At 37.7% G+C, this 17,221-nt stretch overlaps 1 protein-coding gene across 1 annotated transcript in view; it reads left to right on the top strand.

The window, feature by feature from the left end:
• Positions 1-14,276, top strand: part of LOC142090381 (uncharacterized protein KIAA1671-like) — a 33,735-nt gene extending 19,459 nt beyond the window's left edge. Inside the window, exons 2-7 of the mRNA XM_075168162.1 lie at positions 3,224-3,359; positions 3,906-5,565; positions 6,754-6,847; positions 8,682-11,891; positions 12,552-12,674; positions 14,106-14,276. Coding sequence (XP_075024263.1) covers positions 3,959-5,565; positions 6,754-6,847; positions 8,682-11,891; positions 12,552-12,674; positions 14,106-14,276 — 5,205 coding nt within the window. The 5' untranslated portion in view covers positions 3,224-3,359; positions 3,906-3,958. The remainder of the gene's footprint in view (positions 1-3,223; positions 3,360-3,905; positions 5,566-6,753; positions 6,848-8,681; positions 11,892-12,551; positions 12,675-14,105) is intronic.
• The last annotated feature ends 2,945 nt before the right edge of the window (positions 14,277-17,221 follow it).

Below are 17,221 nucleotides of genomic sequence, written 5' to 3'. Positions count from 1 at the left end.
CTGGAGTATTCTTAGTATAAACAGACACAGATATTCACTGTTGGAGCCATGCTTTCTGGTTGTTTTCAATTTTAGAAACTGGATTTTTGGGGTTTGTTTTTGTTTTGTTTGGGTTTTTTTAAAATAGCAGAGAGATTTTCTCTGTGGAATTTTTATGCTTTCCATCCTTACAAAAGACAGATGGACTTGTTTATCTGCTGTGAGGTTCAGGGACAGATTATAGATTATTTTGCTTTGTGTCATTTAAAACATTCTTATTTATGAGCAAGGAAGTTGGCAATAATCACGTGATTCATGGTGGAAAATTATCTGCAGGCTGCTGCTCCTGTTGCCCTAATAGGCTTAAAGGAATTACCAGTGATGTAAATAATAGTTCTGTGTGCCGCTGATGGGCAAGGCAGGGCAGGCAAACGCTAAATATAAAGGGCGTGTTTTGGGTAAAGCCCCTCCTGTATGATTTTTGCAAAAATACAGTGTGAAGTGAATAATCCATTTTGATTTCTAATAGGCAATGTTAATAATCTTAGTAAAGATAGATTGTTTAATGAAAAATCCAAACAAGACCTTAAGACATTAAGAATTTAAGACTCCGTTTGAGCCTGCACTGGTGTTTGTGTGTGCATCTCTGTAACACCCTGTAGTGGTTCAGCTTGGCCCAGGAAAAATCACAGTTGCAGTTGTTTTGAAGCTGAGGAGGAAGAGCAGCGGGGGAAGAGCCAAGCCTTCATGCGCCATTCTTTTCATTAAAAGCAGGAAGAATTTCAAAAGATATTTCAGTGCCATTTATGCTTTCATTTGTGCATGCAGAATGCAACCCAGAACAGCCAAGGGGAGCGTGACAAAGTGTAGGGAGCACGAAGAGAAATAAAGTCTAGAAAAGGTGACAGCATGGTTTGGGTGCTTTGCTGGACGGAGTGGGGACGTGTAGAGGACAGAGTGGCAGCGTGGGGCAGCGCAGCCGGCTCGGCGGCCACGCAGCACGTGCAAATTGGCCCTGAGCAGAGGTGGGTCAGGGAAAGGAATAACATATTGTAGCTAACACTGGGGTATTTACAGTTGTAATAGTACAATTACAGTAGTTACACTAAATATGAATAGCATCCAAAATTCTCATGCAGTTTAGTTTACAGTTGATTTTTTTAAATTACCCAAAATTTTGTACATTGCCAACTTAACTAGATAGTATTTTATTAGAGAGAAGCACATTTATCAAAACCAAGGTTGTATTTCAAAACCGAGACACAATGTCTAGTGTATGTTATAGGTTGCATTGATAACATGATTCCTCTTTATCGAATGTACAGCTTTCTGAAGTTCCAGGAGCTTTATAATTTCCAAAATTGGGTGATATTTTTTTTCCCCAAATATTTGTTCTCCTTTTTTGAATACTTGTCTGTTTTGGGCCACATATCCGTTGTAGGGTATCTGAGTAATAAGGATTTAAAACCTGAAAACGGACTTTGCTAGATCATGTAGAAAAAATGGGATCCTGTAAAGCTGAGGTGTAGTGTAATAAAACTAAGGAACAGATATCATCAGAATGGGTAAACTGTGGTGTAGGAATGTTGGCTGAAGAAATGAGTTGTATGCTGTTAGCAAGGATTATGCCCCGCATTGTATACTCACTGCCTTGCGTTCCGTTGAGGATCAAGTTTTATTCCATTTAAGAAGCTCCGTGCCCCCTTCTTCTTTTCCAAAAAAAAAGAACTACAGAATGATATGAGCTAAACCTGCTCTCAAGTACTGCAAGACAGATGCTGGTTTTACAGCTTAATTTTTTGCTTTGCGGTATTTCCTGTAGCATTGCCCTTTTTTCAGCAAGTGTTACTATTCTACTTTTAGAGTATAACTGCGCTTCGCAAAACCTTTGCGTCCTTGGAATGTGAGAGCATTTTAATCGGATTTTGATGGTGTTTCTTAGAATAAGGAGTGGGAGAGGGAGGAAGATTTCATTAAGATCTGTGAGATTGTGGAAGGAACAGATTGATTCTGATAAGCTGATTGGGTTAGTGACTATTTTGGAAAGGAGAGGTCGTGGACTCAAAGGGGACTAGCATAGCGTGTAAGTAGTTGAGACAGAATTTCAAGTGGATTGAAAGATGAAAGGGAATGGGCAAGGTGAAGAGAGTTCATTAGCCTGCCTGAGAGAGGAAGGCATAAACGCAAGGGACAAAAATAAATCTCTGCAATTTATGGTGCCGGTGTGGTGTTAGTCTCTTCAAGGAAAGCTGAAGGTGAAATAACCATTTTTCCAGACTGTAGGATCAGGAAGGCAATATCTGTTTTTCTAATATTCACGTGCAGGGGCCTTCATCTTTCACAGAATCTACAAATAGGCATATCTGTAGAGTAAATACACACCAAAATAGATCAGGCGAGAGAAGTCCAAAGACTGCTCCTTCACAGGCTGCCCAAAAGTAGACAAGAGGGTGGCAACACAAAATTGAGCCCCTGAGTGAAAGACTATATGAAATACAGTATGAATTTCCTAAAAATGAAGAGTATGACAGCTTTTAAAGGAAAACAAATGATAATGCATCAAACCTTACATAGCCACCTGCATCTGCTACAAAATTTAAATACACTTTTTATTAGAGAAAAATTCAGGTTACTTCTTGTTGCTGAAATTCTAATTATTGCTGGTTTTTCCTCATCTCTGCAGTAAGAATATAATTAAAGCCAAAGCTAATCTCCTGCCTTTGTTGGCGAGATATTGAAAAACTGCTTTGTCATGGTAAAAGTTATATTTTGATTGAAAATCAGCCGTTTGAAGGTCAGCTTCTCAGGTAGCACTTCACATACTCTTGTCACAGAAAGGCGATTTACAATAGAAAGTAAATTACAGTAATTGAGATTACAGTAATATAGAGCTCAGTGTTTTTAACCAGTGATTGACAATACTTGAATTTGCAAACAGTACTCATGGAAGTGTGGTTTTAACTATGTTCAAATTTGGTCTGTCTATTGTGCAGACCAAGTTATTTACCCTTCACCTTTCACTTACACCTTTAAGGCTTTAGGTGATAATTTCTTGTTGATTCGTTAATAACGGTCTGAAAAATAGTCTTTTGCTTTATATAGTTAAATCAGGTGGCTTTATAATTCAAAATAGGAGCCAGCTGTTTTTACTTAAAACGCTCAGGATTTTTGCCTCATGTGTATTCCCTGTGTAGATCTGGGTATGTGCCATACTTGAATCTGAACACGCTTTGTTTGTTTGCAGGAGAGGTCTGATCAGTGTTGCTGAAGTGATCGCTTTCCCCTGTTCTTAATGTGATCTTGGTGACCAAGATCTTGTTTTTGCTATGAGAAGTGAATCCAGTTGTATGGACTGGTTGCAGCAGAAAATGCAAATTAAGGTAAGTGGTAGCAAAGCTTTTGGAGATTTGTAGAATATGCATTTATTTCCATTGTTTAACTGTAAGCTTTAGCTAATAGATTACAAATAACACTTTCAGTCACACCAATCTTGATGTTTTTGTTAGTTTGAAAGTACATACTCAATGCATCTGGCCAGCTATTTATATTGTAAAAAAGAGTTGATGTTGTATGTCAACATTGAGATGTCTGCTTCAAAAAATAAATTAATTTCTTTATTTTTAAGTATCTCAACCCTTGAAACTTACTCGATTAATGGGAACTCAGTGCTGTGCAGATGCTCTTGCAGATTTTGTGATGTATTCTTTGGTTGTTAGGCCTAATCAATGAATAATGGTGTTTCTTGCTGTTTTTTTAGAGGAGGAGGAACAGTATGTCTTTCATTGTGTGATACACTCTGTAAACAGCATATCTGAAAGGCACCTTAATCTGAGTTTAGCTACCTTATGAATTTAAATTAGAATGATGTTATTTGATATTCATGCTGACTCTACATCAATACTTGCATTTTCTTTCTTTTTTTGCAGATTCTTTTTCCTCGTTGGATTTTTTCAATTCTGTTGAATGTGTAATTACAACTATGGCAACAAGAGTAGAAATAAATTCTACTTTGGCGTCTTTGACGACAGTACCTGACTTAAATGAAATCAGAAATGAGGATAAATCACAGCGTGTGTATGTAAGTGTGCTTTCAGATGCAAGTAGCAAGACAAAGGAGGCTTCAGCATCACTAACTCTTGAAGAGAAGAACAAGTTTGGGAGTACTTTGAGATCTGCAACAATGCCGTCACTAGGATCACGGCCAAGACTTTTCCCAAAGCCTTTTTCTAAAGAGAAATCTTCAGATACTTTTGCAAATGTAAAACCACCTATTCCGGCTTTCAGATCAAGTAGTTTTATAAGAAAGGCCACTGAAGAAACATCATCTGTTAAGGTATTAAGTGGAAATGTTCCTCCGTTAGTAGATCAGAAAGCAATTGAAAATGAAAATAAGGCTGGCAGTGAAGTAGTCACAAACATGACTTTCTACACTGGTCCCAGTGCGAATACGGTCATTCTTTTTGAGACAGCAGGCACAGAGCAATCAAAGGTAAGCCTTGCCCAAGAAAAAAGGGCTGCTGATGACCACAGAGTGTTTAGTACTATGCAAACAAAAGAGCTTCAGTGCAATGCGAAGCTGGAGAAACCATCTCAGCCATCTGAAACATCCAGGAATCCTGAAGGGTCTCTTCATAGGCAGATATCGCTTTCCACCAGTCTTAGACCAGTCTCTTGGAACTCCCTCAAAACTGGTGAAAAAAAAGATGCTTATGAAGTTCGTCCAGGGGAGAAAAACAATGACGATGCAAATAATATCAACAGTAAAGTTGATTTCTCTATTGATGTGCAGCAAAGGCCAAAACATAGACCAGTATCTGCTATTTTTCTGGAATCATTACGAGATCAAAACCATCGCACCGTCGAAGCTTCTGAGGAAGAATCTCCTACAGAGAAATCCTGGGCTAGAAAACCAAGGCCTTTGTCCATGGACCTGACAGCTAAGTTTGAACATAAAGATCTTTCTTCTTGCAAGAAGACTTGTTCATCTCACGAAAGCAAGCAGGATGTATCGATAACTTCTTCTACTGACGTGGGCTGTCACGATCAGTCTGAAATGGGGCCAAAAACTGAAGAAACTGAATTTAATAAAGGCAGTTCTTCTAAAACAAATTTGAAGTGCAGTAGTCAGGACATAGGCATCCTAAATAATGGAAAATACATATGGGAAACGAAGCTTAAATCTAAAAGTGAACAAACTGAGACAAACCCAGAAATAATGACTAACTTGCATGGCTCTGAAAGAAGCCATGAAACCACTAGTGAAAGCAGAACTAATAAGGGGGGGGGAAGGCCAGATCAAAAGGAAACGTCTATGTTTCTAGGCTGTGAAAGCCCTGCAGCTTCTGCGGAAAAAGAGAATAATATCGTAAGAGGTAGTGTTAAAAAACACATTAATTTGTTTACTTCAGAAAATCCCAGTACCTCAATGGATACAGAACTTCTCCCATCAACTGCTGAGAAGGAAAACAGATGTGTGAACATCCAACAGAGAATCAAAGAACTGACAACAGAAAATACTGATGTTAAGCCAGGAAATCTACGCAGATCTCTTCAATCACGACCACTTTCTGCAGACTTAACAAAGATGTAGGTTGCAGAGAAATTCTATTTAATCCTCTTAACTTCATCTCATTCAGTAAAACTTGCTCTCTCAGTATAGTAAAATAACTGATTATTTTGGTTCCACTAAATGTAATTATCCTTTCTACTATTATTCTTGAGCCCCTTTCCCACCTTTTCCCACCCAAAAAAAAAAAGAAAATTTAATGAAATATACCCTGACAACAGCTGCAAAAAAAAAAAAAGCTGTCAATATTGTGGTCTTTGCATGTTGCTGTAACTGTATATCTATTATTAAAATTTCATGCATTTGGAAATCTTGTGGTGAGCATTGTAGACTGCAAGCTTATATATTTGTGAGAAAGGAAAAGAATGGTTAGCATGCCTTTGACAGCGGTGTAGAGTATCAGCTTTTCAGCCAGACAGGAATCTTATGTCGCTGTCATATTAAAGCCTAAAGATCTATGATGTCTATTCTGCCTAAGCTGTGGCAATGAGCAGTGTTGTTAGAGTAATATGAGATCTGCTAATTTTTACATACCAAAACAAAACAAAAAAAATCTTGTCCAGTAAAAAGAGATTTATTCCAAGATAAAATGTATTCTCTCAGTACAAAGTTGGGTAATTGATGATTCAAAATCATAAAAATTTGTTTGTGACGTGAATGAGATGGCGCTTTGTGCACTTTGCAGTACTATCTGAGGCCATACTGCAGGGCCTGGTACTAGTCCGGGTAGTTCATGTTCTGTATGTGGTGACAAAGGGCTAAGGGAAGAAGGATAATGTTTTTTGGTAGTGTAAAGGAAGTGTGCTTCACATAATGAATGCAGCAGACGTTTGGCGAACAGGACCTGCTTTATGAACAGTGGAATAGTAGACTTTTTCAGCAAACCTTGGTCTTTGAACATTGTGATCAAAATAAAGAAAGGAAATTTAACTGAGGCATGAGAGTATTAGTATCTCTTTCACTATGCCGCATCTCTAAATCTTATACTCTACAATAAGCTGCATAACTAACCATTTTTTGGGAAACAACAATCCTTTGGTCTAGATACAATTAAACCACCAAATACAGTTACTTACTATGAAATAGTGATGTTTCTCCTTTAAGAAATATAATTTATTGGATAATTTCTACCAATCTGCTTTGGTAGGAAGCGTACCTGCTAACTAACTAACTGGACTAAAAGAAGTAACAGAAGTCTTTTGTCTTAGGTTTTCAAGTCCGACATCAAGCAATGAAGCAAAGCCTGAGAAACCTGCTGAAACTAGAAACGACTCTACCAATGAAATGCAAGAAAATCAAAAAGTAAGAAAATGGCATCAGCTGATGTGGTCTCCAGCTAGGTTTGCATTTAGAAGGCAGAGAGCACTGTCCTGTGTCCCATGTGTCTTTATCAATCCATGACTTTAAAACGGGTATTGAGAGTATTAAGAATGACGTAATCCTAATAGGTTTACTTGTGTAAGTCTGTCTTTAGGACACACTGATAAAGTATGGGAGTATCATGTCTGTTCAGTTTTTAAAAGTTAAATATGCATGCTGTTAAATGCATGCAGTGGTATAGAGGGAAAAGTATTTTGTATACTATTTTAAAAGGACTTAAAATGCATGAAAACCCATAGTGAATTGACTATGGCTGTTGTGGTTTTGTGCAGTGATTATCCTTTATTTTCTCTAAGCATAGCATTAGTGTAGTGTATTTCTACGTCTAAGTCACAACACCGTGTTAAATATATGCTGTATGTTTCATGTCGATCTCCTAAATAACATTTAGCTTAGAAGTTTTGACAATAAAGTGTTATACAGAAGTTCTGATTTGCTGTAAAAGCTGTTAGGCTGTCTTTGTTTCTAAGCAACACTTTGGTGTTGCAAAACATAACTTCTCTGCTGACACTTCTTAATATTGGAGATTTAATGTCGTTTTAAGGGTATTTCTTGTATGTTCTTGTGGCTGTGCTTTTTTCCTGTCTAGGTTTAAGATAGGAATATATGGTAAGGAAACTAGCAGCTAGATACAAAGTTTCTGTAGTTCAATATAATTTTAAAGAAGATGAATTTGTTTTAGAAAGAAAATCTTTCTTTAATGGAAGTGCTGTTTTCAGAATCTGAATAAAAGTAGGATTAAAAAAATTCCTTTGAATTCCTAGAAGAATATAGATCAGATTTAAAAGTCTTTATTGATAAATGTCTTTAGTGTTAACTTTCTGACATTATTCAGCTTTTTTTAAAAGAGAATCTTAAGTCAATTCCAAGTTTTAAATTTTAAAACTTGAAAAAAAGATTGAACTCTTGTAGGACCAGGGAGTATTCTTTGATTCTGTTTATTATTTACATGCTGTGCTTTTTTAACGAATGTTATTAAAAATAACAGCTTTCAGGATGCTAGTTGCATTTCCTGCAAGTAGATAATAGTAAAGAATTGGCAATAAATACTAATTCCCACTTTCTCTTTTCACTTCAGCTCAGCCTTAATGTTCTTCTTGAGCAGCTCCAGCTGTGGTATTTACTCAGGTCTTCATGTTCCTTGCAGTTACTGACCATGTAACTATTTAGTTAGCGAACAGCTATATTTGAAAAGATAGTTTTGACAAAATACAGTGTATTTGGTGTCTCCTGGGAGTTTAGACTTCCTCTGAAGGTGCCTACATCCCTGTGGTGCTGTTCTATGCTTTGCTTTTGAACCTGAATTTCTGTAGGGCTTGCAACGTAAATGTTCATAAGTGTTTCTGTGGTAGCAGCGGTTATGAACCTTCTGAAGTTTTGTACTATTTTTGAATGTGTTCCTTCTCTGGAGTATGCTGTGGGTGTAAATTCACTGCAGATTGAAATCTCTTGTGAAATCTGAGCTCAGGAACTTGGAGTCATGCATATCTCATGTATCGACACTTCTTACATTTCTCCTTTTTTGTATTAAAAGTAAAAATCAAACTATAAGAGTTCTGTTATCAAGATTCAGGAGCTGGAGGTACACAGTTGCTCAGATTACCCTGATCTCGGTGGATTTTGTGTTCAGAGAACATGGATGTGTTTAACTTGTGCAGGCTGTGTTGCACAGAGTAGGTGCAAGTAAGTTTTAAAATGAACTTTATTACGCATCTTTTAAATAAACTATCTTAACTGTTGGATTTTCTTGTTCCAGAGTAAGGAGATCAAGCTTGCATATGGCACAGATTTCACTGAAGCACATGCTACTGGGAACCCTTGGAAACCCCGGCAGATTTTAAAAATAACAAATAAACCTGATCAGATAGAGAGGAAAGGAAGCTTCCTTGGAGATGGTCGGCATTTTTCTCAGCAAAGTGAAAAATCTGTCTCATTCACAGGCAACTTGGAAAAAAAGTTAAAACCAACCGCACTTATGGAAAAGACGTACATTAAAACTGTCCGAGCCACCATGTTTGACCATAATGTTCAGAGGCATAACGTTGCTGCTGATCATCCTGGGACTGATTTTGCACTGAAAATGAATAATGAGCTTGAGGCAAAGCACGACGTGGTGACTTCAGGGCATAACAGACGGTCGTGGATGGGAGAAGTGGAGGAAACCACTAGTACAAAGAAGGAGTATCACAAGCAATCTGATTCATCAAAACATATAGCAGATGTGGAAAAAAGTGGAAAACTGGCTTGTTCAAGTGAAGACAAGAAAATGACTCTGGGAATTCTCTTAGAAAAATCTTTGGTTGAGAAAACTGAAAAACCCACTCCTAAAAATGCAGAAGACTCTCTATTTTACCAAAGAATAGAGCCAAGATATGAAATCTTTCAGACGTGTGGTGAAAGAGCTCTTAGTGAAGCCATTACAATGGCTCCTGAAAAAAAGGCCATGACACTCAGAAGTAGAAAATCATCTGTGAAAGAGAATAAAAACAACGAGGATGTTTTACACACTGGTCAATCGACTAGGGCAAATAGTAAAACTCTCTTCTTGAAAGAAGATAGCATTATTTCAGAAGCTAGAGACACAAAGGTTTTTACAAGCAAGTCTGCACTGAGAGAACCGAATGATTTTTTCTCCAATGAGTGCACTTCACCTGAAGAGAAAAAAGGCTCCGATAAAACTGAAACTGATCCGATATCAATAGCTGAGAAAATACCCTATTCTACAAATAAAAGTAAATGTTTGGGAATGAATGAAAAAGTAAACCAACTATATTCTGAAATTAAAAATAATAAGAGTGAGGTCTCTTCCATGGATAAAACGGAGAGGTCTAATATGATGAAATGCTCTTCTGAGAAAAGAAGTTTTAGACCAGGTGGGACAGACAGCTATGAATTCAGAACCAGCTTTGATCGTGAAGTTATTTCAACAAGTGTAAACAAACATGGGGCCCAGTCTTCTTCAGTGCTTTCAAGTGAACAATTTTGTAAATCTTCCAGTAGCCACCATCCTGATACAAAAGTACTAACCAATAAAGAGGAATCTGGGGCCTTCGGTTTGAGGACAAGTCTAGACTTAAATTGCAAAGAACAAGACTTTAGCTTAGATAGTACAGCTCATGAAAACAGTGAAAAAATCAAAGTAATAGATCCAGAAGAAAAAGTCAGGAGAACCAGAAGTAGCATTTCTGACTTGAAGATTTCTGAAAGGTGGAGGAGGAGGACCTTGCCTCAGGATTCTATCAAGACAGAAGAAGTCGTCTGGCTCACTCCTGAAAATATCAAAAGGCTGAGTCGGACAGATTCATTGCAATTGGATGAAGGTTCAGTTAAAAAGAGAAGCAAAAAAAGCAAAGAAGGGGTGGAAGGGAATGAAGCAAACCAAACTGTTCTTGGCTGTCCTGATGATTACTTGAAAAATCAGAGTTCTGCCTTTGAGCCAAAGGCAACTTATTTTGCAGTGACTTACCAGATTCCTGGTAACAAAAAAGAGAAAAGCTTTGTTGGCACTTCTAGTGCAAGTGAAACTAATACAATTTCTAGCTCAAGTGAGGGAGCACCAATTAATCTGGACCCTGTTTTTCGTGGAAGGTCCAAACCTTTATTGCAACAACCAAATAAAAATCTGACAAGTACAAATTGTAGAGAAGACTCATGGGAAGTGCATGTTAACAAGGATTGGGTCAAAGAAGAAAACAAAGATATTTTTTCCAAAAACATTGCAGTTGGTAATTTTCCTGTATCTAGGAAAGATAACCAACAGTATCATGAAAGAGGTCTGGATCCTTCTAAAGAGAAAATTATAGATGTTGATGCTTTCCTGTTAAAACAGGATCTGGAAAATACAGCTCAAACTGATCTCAAAAGTAGCAGAAGAAAAGTCTCCTCTTACCATGAACCCAGATCCCCCCTGCGTTTTGCACAGTTACATAAAGACAGTGAGCTAGTTCCCCAGAAAAGGAGTGAAAATAATTATGGTTTATCTGGAAGGAAGGCTGAGGATGGTTACAGATCCCAAATTCTCGATATTGATGCGCTTATGGCAGAATATAAAGAAGAATCAATGAAGGCCAGTAACGTTCCAGACAAGCTCTCTGAAGAGTACAGTTCATTTAGCAGGGAGAAATCAAAGAACAAAAGAAATGTGTCAGATAGGACGACTTCTTCCTATAGCTGGAAAGAGTGGAAGGCATCAGATCACTATTCTGTTAATAACAAACAAGGTAACTGTGCAGAAGAGTACCACAGGCCAGATAAATTAATTCTAAATGAAAAGAGCAAAGAGAAACTAGAATCATGCAGCCCTGAATTTGATAAACAGAAGTCCAAAGACAGAAAGTTCAGTCCTCCTTACTGGGGAAATCCTAGCAGCTTTTTTTCAGATAAGTTTGTAAATTCACCTGTGGAGTTCACTAGGAAGAAAACTTTCATTGTTGATGAAGATGAAGAAGTGAACTTAACTTCCAGGAATCAAAGTTCAAAATTTGTAATTGATAAGGTACAGCCTATAAATGCAGTTGGTACAGACCAAAGGTTGGAAGTTAATTTTGCTTCTAAGTTGTCCATAAAGGCAGATGATGGCCTCTTACAGAAGAAGTTGGTCACAAAAGAACAGTTCTTGGAGGTGTCTCCAGAAGGTGATTGGAGCAAAAATGTAGCAAGGAGCTCTATAACGAGGAACGAAGACAATGCAAATAAGACGATGTGTGGGAACGACTCTTCCAATGTGAAAAGTAAAACTGATTGGAAGAACTATACATCTGGTTTAGGAAGTGCAGCCCCAGATTTAAGACGATCCTATTCAGAAAAGAGCCGCCAAGGAAAAGACAATCTACCGTTTATGCAAGAAGTGAGGGGAAGAAAGGATCTATACCGATCCAGGCAAAGCTTCCCTTTGGAAAGTGCCGATAATGGATGGAAACACAAGATGTCATCTCAGTCAGAATCATTCTTCCATGAGGATAAAAAGGTATTTCCAAATGGTTTCTAAGTGTTTCCTGTAACTAACATTGAAACTTTTCAGCATTAGGTGTGATTTTGCAGCAAGTGAGCAGATACATACTTTTCAATAGAGTTCATTTCCTTTTGGGTTGTATTTTCGTGAGGAATTTGTATTGTACTAGATGACTATATTTTTGTTTCAAGTGTATAAATATTTATTGATGTTTCCATGGAGAGCTTGAAAAAGCTTTAAAACGTGTGCATATTATTTTATTAATGCTATGAACCTGGGATGTTAAATTGTTAACTGCAATTTTATAATTACTTAAAAAGAGGTAGTTTGGGTTTATTTTATAAGTTGTCAACAGTGATCTTTTTGGAGTTCTTTTTGTTTTGTTTTTCTGAAGGAAGCAAATTCCCCCCACCACCACCCTGGGTGAATGGTCCTCATTTGTATGTGAAACTTCACTGCTGATACTGACTTTGGTGAAATGCAAGTGATTCTCTTAACACAGTGACACGTTAATGCATTAATGCATAGCCAGCTGGACGTTGATGGCTATAGTGTTTTTCCATTTTGTGTTTTCAGCTTTGAACTTCTGGGTTTTTTTTTCCGAAAGGGCATTTTATATACATATGTATGTGTATGCATGTATATGTAACAACATATACAACTTTATTTTAACAGGCTTCTAGGAAAGAATGGACCAAGCAGAGTTCAGGCAAAACAGACGGAACAGACTTTTCATTGGTTTCTGCTCAGAGAAGCCGCCACAGTTTTTATAAGGACAGAAGGGCAGATAATGGGACGGTATGTTATTTTGGAGGAGGTTCTTGGGCAGGGGCTAGGGGACGGATAAGGGAGATGCAGCCTGGCTTACTCCATTCAGCCCTGCTTTCCTCTTTGCAAATGGCCGTGAAAGAGAGTATGCGTCTTCCTAGCAGAAGGAGCAGATGCATTTTCTGTGGAGTTTAACTGGCAGAGAATGCTGCTCCCTGGGATTCCACCACACTGGTCTATGCCAAATCTTCAAAACACAAAGCATTAACCATGCAGCTTGTTCATTTTCCTTTCTACGCGAAGAATTTTCATCCTAAACTCTTAAGATAGATCTAGATCATTATGCTTTTTGTTTGTTTCTCAGCTTAGATAACGAAAATTGGTTAGATTCCAGAAAATCTTTTCTGGAAAATTGTGCAGACAAATAGAACCATGTCATACCCTGAAAAATGATGGGTTTCGTTTCCTTTCTGTAAGCAAGACACAGAGAAGTATTTATGTGAAGAATCACCGCTGACATTTTTGGTAGTCTGATTTGTCCCTAATACGCGTACTTTTGGGGTAAATTCCCACTTAAGTTGTTGGGTGATATTCTCCTAAGTTGCAGAAGGATGTCCTGACTTTAGCCCACAGATGAATTTTATGTTGGGAAATAGCATCTTATGTCCAGATGTTGTTCTGAAATACAAAGCAAGATCTGGCTCTTCCAAAAGTTATGTAAGAAATGAAATATAAACATTTTCTGTGGAAAATAAAGGATTTGAAAACCACATCAACAGCACAGAACTCTAGAATTGTAAGAGAGACATTGCTGCTGCCACTGAAATCCTTCCTTACTGGAAGAACTTGTTTTGAACCACTGCAAGTGCTGTGTGGTTGGTTTTTGTTGTTTTTGTTTTTTTTTGGTGTGGGTTGGTTTTTTTTTTTTTAAAAAAAAAACCTTGTGCATGGAAACAGATTTGATACACTGGGATAATACTGTAGTCACTTCAGAGTGCACTCTTTTATAACTCTTCACATACATATTTGCAGTTTTTGAAAATCTGGATGTCCCACATCTATTCAAAACTCTTCCACTTGTATGGAAAAGGGGTGACTGAAAGATGTTACCATACTAACTGTCCCAAGGTCAAATCTCATCTGTCCTCTTAGTCTGCTAGCACACTCGTGTGGTGACTGAATGTACTGCCCTCTGCAGAGATCCTGTTTTTGTAATTACTCATACTGCTATTTACAGCCCTTTAATAGAGAATAGACAAAAAGATAAAAAAGGAAAGGAACTGAGTGAGTTCTTTTTTCTCTTGTAGTTAAGCAAAAGAAAACATCCAAACCTATAAGGATTTTGTAAACAAGTTTCCTAATAGGAGTTTTGGAAACGGGCTCATATTGTTCCAATTTTAGTCTTAAAACTTCATGGAAGGTATCCAAGGGCTGATATCCCCTTGTCTTTCCTATTCTTAGCGTGGACTTCAGGTTAAATGTTCATCTTCGGGGGAGTTTGGGTTATTTACAGAATTGGCAATTATCATTCAATCCCTAAAAGTTGTTATATGCCATCAGCTTACAGTACAAATATGCAAAGAGGTCGTTGACGAGGCAGAATATGTGGGAGAAAAGTGCTGTCAGAAATAGCGCTGTGATAATTGAACTATTCAGGTAGTGTACTCGGATAAATACGACTGTTACTCTCCAACTTGGTCTTTAAGTGTGAGGTTACTCAGTAAACCTTGACTTCATCAAGTGTAGCCTGAGACAGGGAAGGAAGGCTGTCAGCCCCACTAAAAGAGAAAATTCACATGTCCAGCATCCACTGGAATTCAGTAGGATCCGAGTGCTTTACTCCTTTGTATTGCTTTGAAAAGCCTAATCGTGGTGTATTTGTTGTTCTGCAGTGCCATGGTAGCAAAAGGGCAGTCTGGCCTTCGTGCATATAAATTGAGAGCGAGCAGGTGCAGAGAAGCGATTTTTACATGCATTCGGGACGTGGAAAAGTCGCTGTGCTTTCATGTTTCCCAAAGCCTCACATAGATACTGCAGAAGATTATGTAAAACTGAACCATTTCTTCCGGCACCAAGGTTAATACCTCTGTTTTCATTTGGAGGAGATACAAAGGCTTTTGCTGTGCAGTCGCCGTTCTCAGCAGTGCGTTTCAATACTTCCCTCTGGTGGAGAGACACGTTGTGTTGTCTTTGAGTTCGAGGGACGTGAGAGGTCAAGATAGATTCACAGGAGACTCACGGTTAAGTGACATATTTCCTCTGAATTTGAATGCAATCTGTGTTTCACTTAGTACACGTTTAAAAGAGGATTAGAAGGAAACAAAACTGCCGCTGTTTTCTTTGAACAGTTTCTAGTCTGTCTGTTTAGTTGTGAATTACTTGCTTTTTCTTGTAGCGTAGTGACAAAAAATATGCTACAGTACATATCACTGGTCACTCAAGATGTTATCTTTCTAATGAGACTCTAGTGCTCAAAGTGACAAGTTGCTGCTTTTATTGTAGAATAAAAGATTCACTTTCATTCACATTCATTACCAACATAGTGTAATGAACTGTCCCGTATTCTTTGATATTTGACAAACCAACTTAAATTGATATGCATTTGTTGCATTATTTCCCATCTGGCTATGATAATAAACAACTACTTGAATGAAATTTTCCAGGACAGCTAATGAACTAGATTCTTTCGGACGAACACAATTCTAAATAGAAGCAAGGTGCAATAGTATAATTTTACTTCTGGAGAAGTCATTTCTTTGTGATTATATTCTAGGGAATCTACTTCCAATGAGGTTATTTTTCAAAACGTTATCTAGGACTTCTTTTAAATCAAACCATTACAAAATACAATTGACGATACAGGATTGGTGGTTGAAACTATGAAGCATGATACTCTTGAGATTTAACACTCATCTGGATTGCATTTTTTAGCTATTTCCAGTTTGTATTGCTTAAACACAGAGTCAGGCTTTTGTAAAGGTTTCAGTATCATTGCTATCATTGTGTTTTTGCTATGGGTGGTGCTTCTCTCTGTATGTCTTTTACAAAGAAAATCTTCAGTGCTGTAAGGATTACAAGGCTGGTAAAGCATCACAGCATTCAAAGAGGTTATGTTCTGGTGGAAAGGAGAGGTGTTCTGTACTTACAGCAGTAGCGTCCAGACTTCACCACCTTCGAAGATTGTGGTGAATTAATGACTGTGTATGTATCATACTACCAGTGGTTTATATGCTGGAGTTTGAGGAAGAATTGTGCTTGGGCTACAATGTGTCTATGTACTTTAAAAAAAAAAAAATCAAGTGTTCTACAACCTGAAAAGATGGTTTCTCTCTCCATGAATAATAGAAATATCACAGTTTGAAACTGCCCCCTTATTTATTTGGGCTGTTGCAGAATAAAGAATAACAAAGTCTGCATTTTAATGTGATGGTCTTTGAGACTGTGGAGGTGTCATGTCTTCAAACTGAGAAGATCTTTGAAGACTGACAGATTTCTTAGAGTATATTTTCCTCTGAGGTCAGTAGCATTACATCTCATGTACTGGAGAACACGTTATGATCTGCAGATCTATTCCTGCTGCTGTGTAGTTGGATGTTTTAGTGTTCTCTTGGCTGCCTTTTGTCAGAGAGTGACTTGCGCCGCAGCAGTCAGCCGGATAGCCATGTCCTTGGGGTTAGGACGGGAGATGGACTTCTGCTTTCTGGGGTGCGTGAGTGACACAGATATAGGTCAATATAGCAAGGCAAATTCTTCTAATGTATGATTCCTATGTGAATATTTTGGCCTTTCTCTCTTTTCTTGGAGGTTAGAATAAGTTTATGATTGTAAGCTTTGTTGTTAGTATTTTTTTAACAAGTGACTGACTGTGTTATAAATATTACTGCTAATTGTAGCTTAGTGCTTAAATGTTCTATTCCAACAGAAGATTTTTTTTTTCCTTTCCCTTTTCACTCTTTGATATAGCCTGATTCTAATAAAGAAGGAAATAGTTTCATATTTAAAGGCATTCACCTAATAGAGAATTAAGGAAACAAATAGAATTTATGTGAATAAATAATTTCCTGTTTGCTTCGCTAGAGCTAACAGTATCAAGAAGACAAAACTTTTCCCTGCTCATTTAAAAATATTTACTCCTTCATGAAGTCAGATACTCTGTATGTTGTGCTTTAGCCCTGCCTGCATCACAGTATATGTATAAAAATAAAGTTGTTCTTATGTTTGCTCTGGACAATTGGGATTTTAGCTCACAGAATTAGCTGCAAGTCTCTCGGACTCTCTAGCAAGCAGAGAGCTCATCTGCATGGCTTAATACCTTAGGCTATTGTAGGAGTCTTCCTTTAGACCTTGAATGCAATTTGAGGGACTGCGAGCCTCTGTTGTAACTATCTGTAAAATAAAAATGCTCTCTGGTTTTGTAGCCTGTTGTAAGACTTAGGGTTATTATGCACTCTGTGCTCCCTTAGAAGGCACTATAACTGCAACGTGCTGTGGTAAACCACTTGCATTTCAGAAGGTGTTTTCAAGTATTGTCTTTCAATCGTAATGATTCCATCACAGCTGACACAGGTCTTTAATTC

This window comes from Calonectris borealis, chromosome 18 (assembly GCF_964195595.1).
Source record: "Calonectris borealis chromosome 18, bCalBor7.hap1.2, whole genome shotgun sequence".
In the NCBI taxonomy this organism is placed as follows: domain Eukaryota; kingdom Metazoa; phylum Chordata; class Aves; order Procellariiformes; family Procellariidae; genus Calonectris; species Calonectris borealis.
Note: the sequence above shows the minus strand (reverse complement) of the source record. Positions and strands in the feature narration are given on the sequence as shown.